The sequence below is a fragment of the Convolutriloba macropyga genome, chromosome 6 (assembly GCF_964194025.1).
Source record: "Convolutriloba macropyga chromosome 6, txConMacr16.3, whole genome shotgun sequence".
In the NCBI taxonomy this organism is placed as follows: domain Eukaryota; kingdom Metazoa; phylum Xenacoelomorpha; order Acoela; family Convolutidae; genus Convolutriloba; species Convolutriloba macropyga.
The window spans coordinates 40111425-40130806 of record NC_134473.1 but is presented as its reverse complement, the minus strand read 5'-3'; the positions used below and the strand labels follow the sequence as shown (position 1 = coordinate 40130806).

The 19382-nt window shown below is 34.7% G+C and overlaps 1 protein-coding gene across 2 annotated transcripts in view; it reads left to right on the top strand.

Moving 5' to 3' along the window:
- Positions 1-6849: 6849 nt before the first annotated feature.
- The window catches only part of LOC142341675 (uncharacterized), a 295913-nt gene continuing 283380 nt past the window's right edge, over positions 6850-19382 (top strand). The window contains exon 1 of one of the 2 annotated variants that reach the window (XM_075392816.1): positions 6850-7272. In XM_075392816.1, coding sequence (XP_075248931.1) covers positions 7243-7272 — 30 coding nt within the window. In that variant the 5' untranslated portion in view covers positions 6850-7242. The remainder of the gene's footprint in view (positions 7273-19382) is intronic. The other variant, XM_075392817.1, reaches the window with a different exon arrangement.

Genomic DNA, 19382 nt, shown 5'->3' with positions numbered 1-19382 from the left:
TAAAAAGCCGAAGTGGTTACACTAATTACTAATTTCAGATCATGTTTTTTTTCGTTATTGTTAGATGTTTTTCATAGTCTTTTGGTGTGCGAAGCTTGTTAGTTTCGTATTCTATGCGCATTGGTTATCATATCACTTCGGATGGTATCATGACTGTTGAGTCGGAAAGGTGAGTCAGTGTCACTCGGATGCTATCAAGATATCACTGAGTTATCAGTCGGAAGCAAAATAAGAAAACCATCAGGATTGACAGAGAAGCAGGCTGTTGATGTCTTAAACTCTTGGTACGCCAATTTAAACAGAATAAAGTTGTCAATGGCAATTAAATTTTCAAAATAGTGAAGATGCATGAGTAATTTAGAGCATATTGCGATTGAAAAAAGCACAAGACGCATTCATTTAATTTAGTTTAGAAAATAGATGAGCTGGAGCATCCTTGTTCCGACCCACTTTAGTTGGAGCAAGAAACTATATACTCAAATGGGTTTGTTCTTTTTTTGATCAGTCAATTTTGGTCGATCGATATATTAATCGTAGAGAGTTGTGAGTGGTATCGTTGAAAAACCCGTCCAACGAAGAATGTAGAATTAAAGTTTTTTTGAATTTCGATTTACGAGGTTTATCGAGGTTTTGTGAATAGTAGACCGATTTCCCTTGTTTTAATTAACATTTTCCGTAATTTGCCCAAATTTTGCTAAATTTTCTGAATTTCGATTTTCATCAAAAATGCCAAACATGAATTTTTAGTCCACGTTGTTCAAGTTTGCCAGAAGTAGAGGCCTGAGATCTGTTAACACAAAATTTCAAAACTCAAAAATGGAGATTTGTTCCTGCTTCCAAAAGAGTCTTGCTGAAAAAATATTGCCCGTTTTTTGCAAGTTTAACTCAACTTGTATGTAAAAAGCTTGGTTTATTTTGATATATTGAGATGTTTCGTCAAACTGTCTGTTTGGCAAAATTTGGTACAGTTAGGCATTTAGTTTGGCGAGAAACTGTATCGGGGCTACAGCTGTATCGAAAAGCTGTATCAAAAATTGTTCCGATTGTTTTGAGCATGATGTTTTTTCAAAACATTTTTGCAGTTTTTTATGTTAATTACTGACAAAACTGATTTAAAATGAAAGTTTAATCAACTCAAATCCTGCTTACATGAAATTGATCTCCATCGAAGATAACCTTTTAGCTTCTGGGAATGAGCTAAGGTTTTTAAGGCTTTGACGGTGTTTTTTTATCTGATTTGATTTCTTGTTTTGCCAGCAGCTTCTTTTTTTTTGCGGTCTCATTGCTTAGTCTGACTAATCAAAAAAACATCCGGTGTCTTTAATAGGCGCAAATAAAGCTATACCCGTGTTTTCAGTTGATATTTAACGGCTCTTATCGCTTTGTATACATTTGTTTTAAGAGAACATCAGTGAACTCTTGAACTATGCATCTTATATCATACTTTTGTCGTCCATAACTTGGTCTCAGTAACTCAATTTTTCATCCATGTGCAAAATAGTTTTTTTCTGTAATGCTTCTATCATCAACTAATCGTTCCTTGACTTTAGTACTACGAGATTCTTAAAAAAGAGGTGATTTTTGCATTTTAGCCCATTTTTGAGGTTCAGTTCATTTGCTTGACAATTTACCACATTAACTACAGGTCCAATTGCCATCTGAAGCAGGTAAAAATGAGTATTTTTGAGGTTTTTGGTGAATGTCTTTTGGTTCTAACGGCCCGCAACTTTTCTGGAGAAATTTCTAGAAATCATTTTTAATCTGTGTTTGTTGTTTTTTGTTAGTAGCGCAAATTTTTCGAGATCTCAATAGCTCATTTAGGATGTATGAATGATTTTATTCGATCTTTTCAATATATAGCTAATGGTTTTAATGTCTTTCAGATGAATTATTTCAAAAACAAACCGATGTTCCAATCATATCTTTTTCTGTTCGTGATTTTGACATCGTCTAAATTCGTCTAATCGTCGATAGATATCATAAACTTATTGCTGAAACAGAGGTTTTTTGTTGCTTATATCTTTTTACTAATGTCTTCTTGGCTTGCTCAACTTGGTTTCATAAATATTGTTGTGAGTTTTTTTACTGGTCAATATTTCATGTTTGTTGTCTTTTTCACTTAGAACGTTTTCAAACAGATTTCTTTGATAATCAAATGATACCCAAGTGAAGAATTTTCAGTTGATGATTTTCAAGGTTTTTAAAATTTCATGGTCTTAGTGGCTTCAAAAACGTCTGTCTCAAGGTCTTAGTGGCGATTTTGACCAACTGTGTTTTTTTTTGTCCACTCCTCATCTTAATTAGGCTGGCTAGCATCCTTACGCATGAGCGCCAGGGCACAGTTTAGAGAGCGATTGTCCGAAGTATGTTAGTTACGTTTTTAACTCTCCTCAAACGAAGTTTGTAGAAATTGTATTTGTCCTGTTGATTTTTTAATGCGATTTTTCGCTTGATCAATTTTTTCTCTGACCATTTAACGTGATCTATGTAGAAGTACTCTCATTCAGAATTAAGACTCAAATTCTAAAAAAAAAACAAATTTTTTTTTTCTTAGAATTTTAGTTTCAATTTGAGTTTACAACAGTATTGATATAGTGCGATAGTTGTCAGCTCCTTTGTGGCATTTTATCGCGTTAGCCACCAGAATAAGGCACAATTGACATTCGCTTGTCGGTTGAGAGCGTTTTGAGCTACCTTAGTTGGTTATATTTAGGTTGTAATTTTTAGGCAATAAACGCTCTCAAAATATTCAAAATACAGTGTGTGATGGTGAATTGGAGTTTTCATGTGGATAATCTACTCAAAAAATTTAAACCAAATAACTAAGTGTTTTTTTCATCCCATAAATATTAATGGGCACTTCGGAAAGGATTAGTGATTCTTGTGAAATGCAACATGACCACTTTCTTCAGTATAAAATCTTTATCGATCTATTTTTAATGTAAACATTTTTTTATTATGATTGTGATACAATGATCTATGTAAATATATTACTCTCTATCGATTTTTCGTTTTTATTATCAAAGATCTGTAGTATTTTTGGATAGAGCTCGACTAGGTGAGATGGGTTTCTATCCTGCTGAGGTTTTAAACAATTTTTTGGCAATTATTTTTAACCTTCGGATACTTTTATGCAACTTTCTGCTAAACCATTTGTTTGTTCGTATGGTTGATCGATTCTTTGTCATGAGAATTGTGTATAAGCTGATAAACCCCGAAGGCTTTAAGTCATTGTGCAGATGTGCTTCTTCGCAAATATAGTGAAATTGGAGATTTTGACCAACTGCGTTTTTCTGGTCCACTCCTCATCTTAATTAGGCTAGCTAGCATCCTTATGCATGAGCGTCGGCACATTTTAGAGAGCGATTGTCCGAAGTGTGTTAGTCACGTTTTTAACTCCTCTCAAAAGAAATTTTTAGAAATTGTATTTGTCCTGTTGGTTTTTTAATGCGATTTTTTGCTTGATCGATTTTTCCTCTGACCATTTTACTTTCGAATGACGTTTTCACTTTCGACGTCGTGATATTTGCGTGACCTTGTGTAGAAGTTTTCTCATTCAGAATTAAGCCGCTGACAATCAAATGTTTTTTTTTAGAATTTTAATTTCAGTTGGAGTTTACAACAGTATTGATATAGTGCGAGTTTTCAGCCCCTTTGTGGGACTGTGTCGCGTTAGCCGCCAGAATAAGGCACAATTGACAAGCGCTTGTCGTTTAAGAGCGTTTTGAACTGCCTTAGTTGGTTATTTTTCTGTTGTAATTTTTAAACAATAAAAGGCTCTCAAAATGTTTAAAATATAGTGTATGATGGTTAATTGGAGTTCGTAAGTTTTTATCTGGATAACCTTCTCAAAAACACTAAACCAAAAAACTGAGTTTTAACTACAACCTTTAAATATTAAAGGGCAGTTTGGAAAGGAATAGTGATTCTTGTGAAATGCAACTTGATCATTTTTTTCAGTATAAAAGCTATGTAGATCTATTTCTAATGTAAACCTGTTTTTTTATAATTGTGATACAATGATCTCCGTAACTATATCACTTTCTATCGATTTCTTTTTCCAATAGCCGCTCAGCGATAGCTGGGGCTATTATTGGCCTTCTCTTTGTTTTTTTACGACTCTAAAAGAAGTGTTGGTTTTCTTGAGGTTTTTTTTTACCCGAAGTGTACCATTCGTTCAGACGCTGTTTTGACCTAAAAGCGAAGGTGAGAAAAAGTGCCATATGAACTATTTTTTTGATCATGCGCTTCGATCTGTGAACGAATTTTGACTATGAAAAGTAGTTTTTGACTGAATGGCACATTTAGATAACCGTTTTTAGCCTTATTCGTCTAAGTGGACGAGTTTTTTTGCTTGTAATTTGGTTTTGTGTAGAAATGATTTTTCGATGCTATATTGAAATTTAAACCTTGGAAATTGATACCACAGTGTTTTGCAGAGCCTGAAAATGCGTTTCATGTTCAAAATCAGCACATATTTTTTATTTAATTTTTGGCTTTTTTCTATTAATTTCTTCAGCCGGCTTTTTGTCAATTATCAGTTAATATTGCAACTTTTTTGATAAGTCATATACTCAACGCCTCTTTCTACAGCGATGTTTGTTTGATTTATACAATTGTACATGTGCTAATCCGATTTTAGTTTTTCCATTTTTTCTGTTTTATGTTAAGGTTTTGAAAAACAGTAAAAAACAGGTTTTGAAAATAATTTCATAAATGCTGTCCATTTTTCATAAATTTTTTTACCATTTTTTGCGAAAATGTTTTATATGTTTGAATTCTGCTTTTTTGGTTCTGTTCACAAGAATGGATCTTTGTTTCGGATGACTGGTTGTCTTTTCTATGTATCGAATGCTGAACAATGAGATGTATTCGTTTTTCTTAAATTTTTTGAATTTGTTTGTTAATTTTCAAAAATCAAGAATTAGTCTTTGTTGCGGTGTTCCTTACATTGTGTCCATATTCTTAACATTCTAGTTTGTATCATTCGAGCATTGTCCGGGCACCTACATTTATATTGGTTATATTGATTTTTTTCATGTTATTAAGAAATTGAATGATTTCTTAGATTTTCGTTTTCTTTGGTTTGCAATTGATTTCATTCTATATAGGGCAAAACTGAGAGTTTTCTAGGAAGAGTGTTCCAAAATTTCCACCTGTTACTATTTATTGTGATTCTCTTTTGGCCTTGCTATTGTCTTTGAACGATTTTTTGCCTCTGCATATTATTCTGTTGCTTATGTCTTTTCTATGATTATTTTTGTTGTTCAATTAGTATGAAATCATGTTGTCTAGCATATATGCAGCAGGAAAGATGTATATGTTGTTGTTTTTGTTTTATTTTCAGTGATTAAAAACCTATTTGTAGTGGTTTTCTGATTCTTGAATTTGAGTATTCTTCTCTGAAAAATTTAACTTAGTTTCCAAGTTATTATTATTATCTGCCCTTCTTTCGGGATCTTTGAGATTAGAATCATGAATTATCAGAGGGCAATTGATAACCTTGTCAGCTTTTGCAGCTTATCAGTATATTGACCATCCTAATTATTTCGAACTTTATTAACGTTACCAAACGTTTTTAATGATATAAAATTTTGCTGCGTTTTGCTTCTCTTGATGATAGTGGTTTAAATTTCGCCAATTTTTAGATCAGACCTGGGGAGGTGTTGAGTTAATGGTATTATACAAAAGGTAATGACTTCAACTGGGATTACGTTTTTTTCGTGAAGTTTTGACGCTTCGAGTCCCTTCCGGAATTCTTCCGGCTATGTTTTCATTTCGTCGCGATTTTTGATACGACCATGTGACGTCACAACCAGTTCAAATCTGCTTTTTGTTCATTCATTCATGCAATTTCAACTGCAATGCGTGCGTGACGTCATTATTCGCTCTTAGTGGCGAGTTTTTTGGTCATTCGCTTGATTAAATTTTTGGTCACACGTGACTTACAAAAATGACTTCCTCACTTTGAAACTGACTTTTGTTTACTTTATTTCAAAGAGATAAGGTCAAATGGATGTGTGTCACTCTAAATGAAGGTTATTTGAGAGAAGCTATTATTGGCAGCAAAAACATATACATATTTTTAATCTCAATATAACATATCAGCCTTCAATGACAAGGCGAACTTTTTGGTCTGTCTTTTTTACTGTTTTTTTTAGACTGCAGATCTACGAAACTATTGCGGGTATTTTCTTGCAATCTGCCTGCTATGTTTTATTATAGAAGATCTAGTAATTCTGGCTCGACTACGTGAGATAGGTTTCTATCCTGCTGAAAAAGTGGTTTAATTTTGTTATGTTTGGGCAATTTGGTAGTTATATTGACCTTTAAAATGCGATTCCTGGGCCTACGTACCTTGTACAGTTTTCATAAATCAGACTTAGACTCCACAGAATCAAAGGCGCCTCAGTAGGCTTTGCTATTATTCCTAAATTTGTTGCAACCTGCGTGAACATTGAAATGGGCAATAATGTCTATTGTCAACCAATCTGGAAGTTCCTGCCCCCATACATACGTGGCTTGAATCGACATCGGTTGTCTCAAGCTGTAATTTTGATGCTCGCAAAAACAGTAGACTGTGCAATACAATGTTGATTAGCTGATTTTAGAACATTGATTGATGTAAATCTTGCTGTAACTGATATTTCTCAATTTTGTTGGCTGAAAGTTGAGCTGAAGTAGCAAGTTTGAGAAGTAGCCAGCGTTTCGTAGTTGTATTCTTTTCACTTTTCGTTCCAATATTTGCTGATGGGATCCTTGCCGTTGCTGAAATCTGCAAATTATACTTCATTTTCTCATCTGTTTGTCCAGTTGAATTTAATATCACAGAAGAATGCATCCCTGATAAGATCATAACAGTTTCACTTCATTTATTAACGTGCTTCGTAATTTATCGAGCAGGCGAAACCATCTTAGTTTAAAGGAGATTCAAATGTCGATTTTACATCCATACATATTATCCTACTCTCAAGCAAAACTTGAAACTTCGATTGGGCTGCAAGAGCGACCAAGTTTCATGTTTAAATCATTATATTCAGTCAATATGCGTTTGTTTTGATTGGCTTCTATTGTTTCTTGACTTGTATGTGAGGTAACGAAACAACGATTTGTTCAGTTCACCCGATGTTAGACAACGATTTCAGTTTTATATGCTGAGGAAGCCATCATACCTGAGTGTGAAAACGAGGCACCAAATGACGAAACAGTTCAGTGCGTGCATAATATAGAGGACTTGTTGCGATGGATTATGCAAGATTTGCGGAAAAAGAGGTAGGCAACTCTTAGGAGAAACCCTCAGTATAGAATGATCATCTAATTTTATACCATTAAATCGTGCCTAATAATTGAACTGTCCAATATAATCTCTTATTGGGCCCTGTAAACCAAACCAAACAGCAATGACAATATAACAGAATGGAATTATTAAATTGATAGGACGTGAATAGTTTACTCTCGAGCAATTAATTGTTCCGACTGCGCTGAAAGGGGGGACTATTTGCTCAACTGTTAGAGTATAAAATTAAAGCGTTTTTTAAATCGTCTTTTACGAGGAGTTTCAGGTTTAAATTGAACATTTGACTTTTTACACTAATTTTGTTCAGTTATGATTATTTTCGGTCTTTTTTGTTAGTTTCGGCTCAATTGTGTTTTTATTTTCAGCAATTCGGTGCTTTAGTAGCCGTGAACTGATAATCAGACTACTATTCTCCAGATCATGGTTTCTTAAAATAAAACAGATTTGGATTTCAAACTTGATTTTTGGTTCTTAGAGCGATTTTTTTCATGTTTCTTATTTTTCCTTCTCTTTTTTTCTTTGTAATATATTGATATGTCATATAAATAGTTCTATGTCATATACCTAGTGCTATGGCACTATGATTAAGCTCCCAATTTTTTAAATTTTAAAGCTCCTCGGACTTGAAGCGTAACGTAGCTGCAGCCGAGCGTAACACAAGCGCTTTGAGACGCGGCACACCTCCATTTTAAAGCTCCCAATCCGCAAATGTTTGCGCTTGTTAATCATGTCCAATAAATAGGCGAGCCAATAAAGGCATTGACCAAAATTTGCTGATATAGAAAGAGCGATAGTCAAATGCATTACGCGTCGGTAGCGTAGGGGATGAAACCTATGACTTTCAAGCGAGGGGCATTGGTTCGCGCCCGAGTTGGTGTCAAACATTGCTCGTTTTTTATTGGCCCAAACATATTTATTGTTTTTTTCATGAACTCCTTTGTTTCTTTTTCTTCTCCTCGTCTTTGTCTTTCTATGTTATATTTTGCTATGTCATATACATAGTACTATGTCACTATGATTAGGCTCCTATATTTTTGAAAGTTTTAAAGCTCCGCAGACCTTTAGCGTAACGTAGTAGCGTTTTAAGACGCATTATGCCACGCTTTGGAAGCTCGTCATCTGATTAAGTCCTACCGCTCCTTAGACATGCAACACAGAGAAGCCGAAATTAGGTTGACCAAAAAAGGTTGCTGCTACAAAGGGCAATAGACGCAAACAATAGGGATTGGTGGCCTAAGCGGTAAGACCTGTGGAATTCAGGCCAGGGGTATGGTTTCGAGCCCTGGTTGGGGTATCAAAAATCCTAATTTCATATAAACCTCCTACTCTGTTTAATGATTTTCTTTGAATGCTTTTACGGGCCTGCTAGTTTTCATTAAAATTTGAAAATTTTGCAATTTTTAATCATTTTTTTGTTTTTTTTTGCATTGTTAATCAGTCTCATTCCGGACAGATCTTTTCGAAATTCTCACAAGGTGTATTTGATTTTTTTCAGTTAACAGTTCATGTTACTGATTATTTCGAAACTTTTTGTTGTTAAAATATATTCAGTTTTTTTTGTCGCTGTTTTTCTGTATTTTTGTCACGGTCTGTGTTATGAGATGTCTCTTTAAATGCTACAATTTAATAACTATAAAGATTGAGTCCATGTTTAATATTTTTTTTACTGTGACGCTTGTTGGTTTCAAGGAAATATAAGTGACTTTTATTTCTGACTTGTTTTATTGATACTTTTGTTGTCTAGCACTTTTATTTTATTCATTAAAGTCGGTTGTTGAAAAACAAAGCTTATGTTTAGATAAATTCTGTTTGCAGTTTATGCCTAATTGACGCTTTAACTTGTTGATACGTTGACATATAACTGTCACTATTTAATATCGTAAATTTTTGAGCATTTGATAATATTTCCGTCGGTCTTATCATTTAGGCTGGTTGTTCACAAGTGAACATGATTTTCTAAGGAGGCGCAAATGAATCGTCTGATTGCGTCCACTAGATAGCTATTGGATTTGATATATTGCCTCAAAAGTATGGTTTCAAAAAAATTTTGGAAAAAAATTCCCTCAATACTGCTTTGTGTCGTTTTAAATTAATACCGATAATTCATTAATATATAATTAACTCATTAATATCGAAATCTTTGATGCTTCCTACTGAAACACATATCCACAAGTTTTTGTTTAAACTTGTTTTTGTTTTCTTGTCTCAAACTCGATAATTACAAGTCTGATTAGCCTTGAAATGAATATTTAAATCAGTTAGTGATTTCAATTGTCAGTCTTTTTAATTCATATTTAAATCATTTTTGTAGCCTATTCAAATCATCTTTTAATCACTTAGTGGTTTCATTTTGTAGCCTTCTATACTGACCGAAAAGCCTTGTGTTTGAAGAGTGTTGGTGATTTTTCTGAATCTAGCCTTAATTTTGCTTTTATTCGCGCGCATTGGTGTTAGATTTACCACTTTCTTGCCTAGTGGAAGCATGAATTGACGTTTGTTTTTCCTAAATCTAATTGCTATGAAGTGGCTGACGTTTTCAACATATCATTTCGAGTATTCTTAATTGATCGAAAATTACAATTTGATTTCCCAGTCAAAACTTTTTTGCGAAAATTGGAGTTCTTTTCGGCGTTTTCTGTTATCTCAATTGTCGGGTTTATTTGATTTGCTAACGAATTTGTTAAACTAATCATTCGATAAAAATCCTGAAGCAAAATTGACTTGCGTTATTCATTACTTTGCTCGAGATCATCTAGCTTGGAGACCTCTATTTAAATTTGATCTGTTTTGCGGTCTCAAGTTAGATTTACAATTTAGTACACAGGCTCATTGAAGTTGTTATCTGAAAGACATTAATTTTTGCATTTTAGTTAGAAAACTGGGTAGAGGTCACTTTGTGGATGTCATTTTTTGTTGTTTGCTAAAATTATCTGTTTAATCTATTTCTTGTTACTTGGCACAATTGCATTGGAGTTATTTTATATCTGTCGTTTCCTTCTAGTAAAATATAGAAGTTTGAATTTAACCTTATTGGTATACACCTCTTTTTAAGAATCTATTTAAATTTTAAGCAAAATTTAATTTAATTTTTAAAATTTTTAAGGCGAGATTGTGGATCTCGGTTTTCGGAACCTTATGTGTCAAGGCACAGTAGCAAACCTTCTTGGCTTAAAGCAGCAGTTTCTCTTGTGCTCAACAGAACGCAAAAAGTAATCTTCATAATATTTTAGAGTTTTAATTGTAATTCCTGACTTGTCCTCTTATGATTTTTTAATTGTTTTTACCTTTTCCCTTTAAAGAGCTCACGTTTTCCTTGTTTGGCTTCTGACCTAACTCAGTCACTGTATCATCTGAATGAAACCTAGATTTAATTCAAAAATACGGTCAAGGTCAGAAGAGCAAAACTGAGGAAACCAGATTAACCATTAAAGCTTGGTTATTGTTCCGACCCACCTTGGTGGGCGAGGAACTAATACTTAAACGGGTTTTTTGTCCAGTCAATTCAGGCCGAGCGATATATTGATCGTAGAGAGTTTCAGGGGTATCGTTGAAAAGCCGTTCAGCGTAGAATATAGAATCAAAAAGATTTTTTGAATTTCGTTTTATCCCCAGAGTTATCGAGGCTCTTAGAAAATTCAATGGTTTTCTTTTTGGAGACAGAATAAATGTATTGAACAAATTGCTTTAGAACTTTTGTTAGGAATTTGGCCAAGTTTTTCAAAAAATCAACATTTTAATCAAAAAGGCACTTCTCACATTTTGCTCAAATTAGCCGGAAGTTATTCTGTCAGAACGTAAAAATTCTGATAGAATCTTTGCAAACTCCATAAATGTCGAGTTTTTGTTTCGTTTTCCAGGAGAGTGTTGTGGAAATAAATATTTGCCTTTTTTTCAGTTTAACTCGGTAACTATTGAAAATTCATCAATTATTATTGATGCCAATTTTTTTTCGTCAAATTGTTTATTTGGCCAACATTTGGAACAATTACCTGTTTTTAAATGACGACAGCAATATCAGCTGGATCATGTTCTTTTGTGGGTTCTAATTGTATAGATTGTTGTTTTCTTTTTCTTTTGAAGAATTCGCTTTTTAAACTGAAATAACGGAATGCTTTTAAACTGAAATGATTTTAGATTCCAAACTTTTCAACGGATATATTAGTGTGTTCAAATCAGGCCCAATGAACATATATCAATTATTCAGTGAGAAGCTCAAATTTTTTATGGCTTCAACCCTTTGCGTAAAATTGTTTTTTTTGGACTTTGAGTTTCTGTGTGTTATTTTGTAGTCATCTTGTAGCTCAATTAAGCAAAAAGGTAGCATAATCTGTCCAGTGACCTGAAATTCACCGTTCATAGTTTTTTAAGTTTTCAGAAATTGTGGTAGTATATACTCTGGCTAACGACAGGTCTCAAGATTTCTGTAGAATTGCAAATGAATCTGGTTAAGTGTTGAAGTCCATAGCCAATGGTTTTCATAATTTTGATTTTATTTGTTCCCAAAAAATCAACTTTTACGGCTTTTTAGTCTCTTATTTCTGTCACCTTGTAGGTGAATTCCATTAGAGAGTTCGCACATTTTTTTAGTGTATAGAAATTCAATCTTTACTCCGGTTTATATTTTTGGGAAATGTTATTTTTCGCTTGGAGACAAAGAGTTTTCATATTCTTTTTGTACAATTGTCAATTCTTTTTTTTACTTTGTGGGTATTGTCTTGAAAAACTTTCACGCTACTGATTGAACGCAAAGCACAACAGCGTTGAAGTTGAGAGAAGGCGCAATTGAAAAATCTAGGTTTTTTAATGGTTGGTTAATGTTTCTAATGGCTTCGACACCGTCTTCTCGCAATATTTAATTGATTTTGTAAGTTTTGCCTATGTTTGTCTTCTTCTTTTTGTATTAGTATTATATATATATATATATATATATATATATATATATATATATATATATATATAAATTCTAGATAATGGTTGGTCCAAAGTTTCATATTGAGGAGAAGATGAATTTAATTATAGATTTTAGTCCATAGCTAATGGTTTTCATGCCTTCGAATATATTTGTTTTTTTTTAATTTTTGTTTGACCTTTTGGAATTTTCATTCGTTTTTGTTCATTACTTTTAACTTGTTGCTTATCTTCATTTATGGCCGCTTGCTTTTTTGGTGAACTGAAGATTACAGCTTTTTAAATAGTTTTTCATGCTTAAAATGAAGGTTTTCTAGCTTTGATTCTACGAGCTTTCTTTGTTTTTTTGGACTTTGAGTTTTTGTTTGTTATTTTGTAGTCATTTCGTAGCTCAATTAAGCAAAAAGGTAGCATAATCTGTCTAGTGACCTGACATACCGCGTTCATGGTTTTTTAAGTTTTCAGAAATAGATTAAGGTCTGACAGGTCTCAAGGTTTCTGTAGAATTGCAAATGAATCTGGTTAAGTGTTTAAGTCCATAGCTAATGGTTTTCATTATTTTGATTTTATTTGTTCCCAAAAAATCATTGTTTTTAAACTTTTACGGCTTTGTCTTTCTTATTTCTGTCACTTGTAGACTTTTAGCTGAATTCCATTAGAGAGTTCGCTTATTTTTTCTAGTGGATAGAAATTCAATCGTCACTCCGTTTTATATTTTCGGAATTTTTTTCGCTTGGAGACTAAGAGTTTTCATATTATTTTTATACAATTGTCATTTCTTTTATTTTACTTTGTGTGTATTGTCTTGAAAAACTTTCACGCTACTGATTGAACGTAAAGCACAACAGCGTTGAGGGAAGGCGCAATTGAAAAAATGTGAGTTTTTTAGTGTTTAGTTAGTGGTTCTAACGACTTCGACACCTTCTTTTCGCAATATTTAATTGATTTTGTAAGTTCTGCTTATGTTTGTCTTCTTTTTGTATTAGTATTTTATATGTATATTCTGGATAATGACTGGTCTAAAGTTTCCTATTGTGGAGAAAATGAATTCATTTGTAGATTTTAGTCCATAGCTAATGGTTTTCATGCCTTCGAATATGTTTGTTTTTTTTTTATTTGTGAACGTTTCTGGATTTTCTATTCGTTTTTTCTCATTACTTTTAACTTGTTACTTAAGTGTATCTATGGCCGCTGGCTTTTGTCGGTGAACTGAAGATAACAGTTTTTTGAATAGTTTGTTCATGCTTAACATGAAGGTTTTCTAGCTTTGATTCTACGAGCTTTCTTAAATTTTTTTCTAGGGATTTTTGTCCAAGTTTGATTTTAATTTTTGCTGTCTAGGTACATTAGCAAACTAAATATAAGTCCCAAAGGCGTTGAACGCATGTCCAATTATATAATATAGTTTTTCCCTTTTTGTTCTGTTTTGTCTGCTTGTTACCTAGTCTAATTTATTGTAGGTCGCATCTCTTGTTGAGTGAAATACAACTTAACTTGTTCAATTTATTTTTGTTTGATCCAAATTTTTGTTAAGTGTTAAAATTTTTCTATTAAAAAAGTATAATTTGAGTTTTGGTAGTAATTAATATTTTGTCAACTGGTTATTTGTTTGTCTTGTCTTGCAGTCTTGTTAATGGCATATCTCCTCGGCCCTCTAAAACGGCCGTGTTTAATAATTTTAAAGTTTTAAGTTTAAAGTAAGTTTTCGTTTCACACCAAGTATTATACACTAGAGATAGAGATAAATTAAAATTTTTGAAAGTTTTCTATCTCTTGCTTCTAAAAGACAAATAAATAAAAAATGTGGATGAGCGAGATCGGAACATTATATGCAAACGCACATTGCTGGGCCTCCTTGTTAAATTAAGTGCCTAAGGTTATCAAATTTTTTTGCAGCGATCTCAGCACTAATAACCTCATTTAACTAAGACTGCACGCCAAATTTTGGATATCAGTCTGTATGTTTTATTCTTTTCTCTTTTTGTTTGTAACAATGGAATTGAAGGGGATCGATAGCGGCTATTTTTCGACAATTTGCTGTTTATGTTTTGATTAATATAACAGCGCACCTCTCTTCCATCGCACGTCATCTAATATATGTTCTGTCCTTAACATCAAGCAGATGCCTATTATAATCAATATAGCAAAATAGATACGAAAGGACAACCAAAACAAAGATTTTGTTTAATTCACTGATGAGTTTTATCTGAATTTGTTTGTAATTATCGGGCAACTAATCTTTTGAAGGATTCATGTGATTGAATAATGAAACGTATGTTCAATCTGTAGCCTGCAGGGAAATTTTCATAACGAAGATTTTTATTTGGTAAGAACACTGAAAGAAAAGAATTTTATTTTTGTCTGTTAAGGCATTTCCTCTTTGCAATAAAACGAGCCTAAAACCCATTATTACATTAGGATATCCGCGAACTTTCCTGAAGACGGAGAACTTCAATTTTTACGAATTGGTTTTCTGTTATTTTTAATTTCGGGTTTTTCCTTTATACGGGATTCTTCATAAAGCTTGAATTAATAATTATCTTGGTTACCATGACTAGGTTTATAAAACAGCAGATAACCAGTTTAATAAATCAATTTTCAACAGTTCATTTCAGTTTTCCAGATTTGAAATATGTTTCTATTCTCCCCATTTTGGTCAGGGAAGAATAAAAACTCATAGTTTTTTAAATTTATTAAATCAATCATGTTTTCAGTTGGAATGGTAAAACCAACACAATCGAGTTTTCAACTAGGATAGTAGAACCCACATCATTTGGTTTTTAATTGGGATACTGAAACCCACACAATCAAAGGTCATGAGACATTAAGGAGGCTTCTTTTGCTTGCAGCTAGCTCACAGTTCTGTGCTTCTTGCTATCAACATTATTGGGTTTCCTCGCATTAATGTGATTGAAAGCAAGCCTGCTCAAAGCCTGCTCAAAGCAATTGACAAACCGGCTGAGTACACACTTCTGTTGTCAGTGAGCAGAGTTGTTCGCGTCAATGTCTTTCTGACCAATTCAGAGAATCCACCAAATGATTCAAAAGCCATGGGAATAAAGTGAACACCCATGCTGGCACATTGTTGGGAATATTGCGCCAACTTCCAGTCTTCCACAGCTCACATGGCAAACACAGACTTCCTCACCGCATTTGAAATAATACTGGGTTGCAGTGCGGAGATAATGTTAACATCCAGAGCTGCCGGTTGCCCAGAAGACCGACAAGGTAAATACACATCTCCAGGTCGAGAATTTGTTTCTGTTATCAGGTTTTTCTGTTCGCGAATTGGTGACAGGTTGGCAGCGTTGCAACTGGAAAAAAATTTCGTCCCTTAGGCGGTCGTGTCGCAAACTTATGTCGCCCCGCCCATGACATGCAACAGCATGGTCACCGAGTGTATTCAGAGATCCTGTTATACAATAGGGACACTTCCTTTCTTTTTCATATATGGGAGCGCTCAGTCTGTACTTCACAGCTGCATGAAAGTCGTTTGGCAAAAGATGGAGGTCGAGAGCCGGTATTTTAGCTGCCGATAACCATGCTTCTAATTGAGGCAGAGAGAATGACAATAAACGAGCTTTTTCTCTTTCCGATGTTTGATTTTCAATTAATTTGTTGAGGGCAACTTTGTCACGGACTTCCTGTTTTATTTTGAGTAAGCTGCGATATTGACTGTCCATTTATTTCATCAGTCTGTTTGTTAAAAGTGTTATTTGCTGTCGCTTTTCTAAGCTAGTTATAAGTTTTACGAATGTAGCAGACTGCGACATCGAACCAATATAGGCTGCTTTTATCTGATCAGACGCTCGTCGGATTCCAATTCCAGTCTTATTCATATGCAAACATGATTGATGCCATGACTCATTGGACAACCCAGTATATTCTCGAAGGTTGTCCTTTGAAACGAGCCAAATTCCTCAAAAACATTTACAGCTTCCTCTGATGGTGTATTGCAGCGCAGTGAATACACTATTTTTGATGCACCCAGGCAACTACGAAGAATGCCAAGAGCACACTGGTTTTTTTACTCCAGGTGCTTCAGTAATTTTCCGATCTTTTGAACACATTTCTGTATCGAGGAAGCAACGAATTGGGGGAATCCAACAGCAGCACCCAGTATTTCAAGTGTCTCTCTACATTCTTTATTTCCGCTATTGATCGTGTTCAGAGCTCATTTTGAGCAGACTTCACTTTTGTCTCTTCTGAGTTCTAGGCCGCACGTTTTTCCCGAGACAGTCAATATATCTAAAGCCTCGTTCAGTCCGGGATCTGTTCCAGCAACAATACCATCGTCAAGGTACCAACAGTGATTGGTAAGATTAGGTATTTTTGATTAAATATCTTCTATTATAGGCCACAAGTTTAGGGAGAACAGAAGACCCAAGGGATCTCCTTGTTGCACTCCAGATTGACCTGCTACATCTTTGTTACTATTATAAAGATGACTAAGCTGTGAGTAGCAATATATGGAAATGATGCAAGACTGAGCATTAATGTCACAGCTGCATTTAGAATTTGACTTTTTTTAATGGAATTGAAGGCGTTGGTAAAATCGATCTGTAATATTCCTGCTTTCTGTGAAAACTGCAATTTCGTGAATGTAATTTTGGTAGCGTGTATGATACTTTCAGCTCCACCCTTGACTCCTACACTAACTTATTTAGACAAGAAGAGTTTGCCCGATTCTGTTTGTTTTCAGTTGACTGTGCATTTTGCAACCAAAGGTCGCAAGACCTCGCCCGCTGCTATCGGACTTACGCCACATTTTAGTTTCTTTGAAGCAGTTAAAGAAGCACTGCAGAAAAATGGTGCCACTGACACAGGGAGTTGACCTCTGTTGGCCAAACTCACTAGCTTTGTTATGCTGAAAATAGCTTGTTTACATTGATCAGAAGCAGCGCAAATAAGTGCAAAAGGTATTGAGGGTTCATCTTGATGGAGCAGCAGCTGAGAAATTGGGGAAGGCTTCTATTGGAGAAATTGGCCATATACCGTTGGCTCATCAAACTGATGAGCTTGGGAGCTGTAATCTTGAAATTGCAGCCGAGGTTCTTCTACTAGCGGCTGTAGAGTTTTAAGCTCTCTGAATGTTTCGATATCTGGCGCTACTCCATCGGATGAGGGCAGTTTGTTGTTCTGCCGAATTGGCCCTGGAGGAACAGTGCCTTAGCACGAGCTACAAGTGCTTCCATGGTTTCAGTAACGGTTTTTCTTGATTGCTTCACTTATGCAGCTTCATACCAAAGTGCGACGTAGTCCCCCGCTTTCGAGCGCTCAAACCGTTTTGCCATTAATTTTTCCTGATTTGATTTGTTTCTTTCCAACCTTTTTAGATGCTCGTAATAAGTGTTTACTACTGGCAAATAGCTTCTTCCAGTTTTCTGTGCAGTTTGGCTGTGAGATACATTCCTCGATAGTTTTGGTGAGAACGTCAGACCAACTCAGTCGAAATTTGACAGGTATGTACCGTAGTGTTGCAATCTGTTTTATGCAAGTTGTTTCCAAGTCTGGCAGTTCATTAGGATTCATGTTTGATGCACCAGGACTGACCTCTGCGCTATTTGAACTTGTTTATTTTGGCCAGTCAAAACTGTCTCGTCAATACGGGCTGCTATGTCACCTGGAATCTTTGTTATTGACAGTAAGGAGCGTATGCCCAATTGGACCGTGAGCACATCCATTCGTCCCCAACTTGAATAACTGATCTTAGTTTTATTGTTTTTGTGGCTTTTCAATTATTTTAAACCGTTTGTAATATCTATCAGAATAAAACAGCACTGTATCAACAGGAACTTGAAAAGGGGGTCAGAGTCATCAATTGTCAAGTTGCTCATTGACTGTTTTAATCCCGAGGATTGGTTCCTTCCATTGAAGTGTCTGATAACACACTGCATTCAACAAAGCTAGAATTATCTACTGTTGTACATTCAGTATTTTCAACTGAAGAAGCTTTCATTTTTTTTCCTTTTTCTTTCCCATTTCTAGTTCTTAATTTCCAAATAAAAAGTATAGCTTCTTATATATCGAAAGATCTTCAATTTTGCTGCTGATAAAGAGGAAAGGCTTCTTTCAAATCTTGCATTCTCTTTGGGCTGCCGGATTTTTCAATATCGGAACTGAAGTAAGGTCGCTTAATACAGGTCACTATAAATTATGTTGTTCTCTTCTTAATGAATAATAAAAACGTGGGGGGCTTTACTTGAAAAAACAACCGCACGAGCAACCAATTACTATCAAAATAGGAACAATCTCACCGGATGACTGCCATTCTTCATCTTGCCCCAATAGACCCAAAAACACTTCCAGCCAGCACAAATAACATACAGGGCGCAGAAACACAGTACATAATCTTTTGTAACTTGCAGGTGTAACTTGATTCTTAGTTCCATAATTTTACTACTGCTCGCAATTGCCTGGTTTGACGCCGCGCTGCTCGAAAGTTAATCAAATAAGCTCAATAGTTTTAATATTTACTTCGATTTGTTTAGACTGTAGCTCATTTCAACATAACCGGGCGTAGCCTAGTGTTCAAAGTATTTGCCGTTCTAGCTGCCACGCGATTAATGTCATCTGCTTTTTTTCAACTGGGTCTCATGGGATTCGAAATCTTGGAATTGTACATGGTTTGGATAGGGTAAACCACGAGTTTGTGACGGAGGGAGGGAGTTCAAGTCTTCATCAAATCTGATGTTCCAATTCAAGGAAATGTCAAATATTTAGTTTGTGACGGAAAATTTTTTTACAGTAATACAATTTTGTAGTTTTCAAAGTGCACGATAATAAGTGTTAAACTTATAATGAGCTCAAAGTTTCAAACCTTCAAGAGTTTTCCTCAATATAACATCATTTTGTAACGTTGCAAAGTTCGAATTGCCGCATTTAAGCATACCGGAATTTACTTAGCAAAATGGTTTTTAATTGCCTCTTAGTTGCTTTAATATCCAAATCACTCGGTTTTCCGTTACCTAAGATACGAGCACATTACATACTCATTTTCTTAGGTCAGATTGGGAATGCTCTGTCGTGTACCAAGACTGCGAACCGGAACACACTTAATAATCAGAGTTAACGTACTAGCCTCTTAAATGTTTGAGTTTGATTTTGAAAATGTAATGCGGTGATCGGGCAAGATGCACTCGCAAGTTATGAAGATTTCTGAAACCTCTATAGGAGG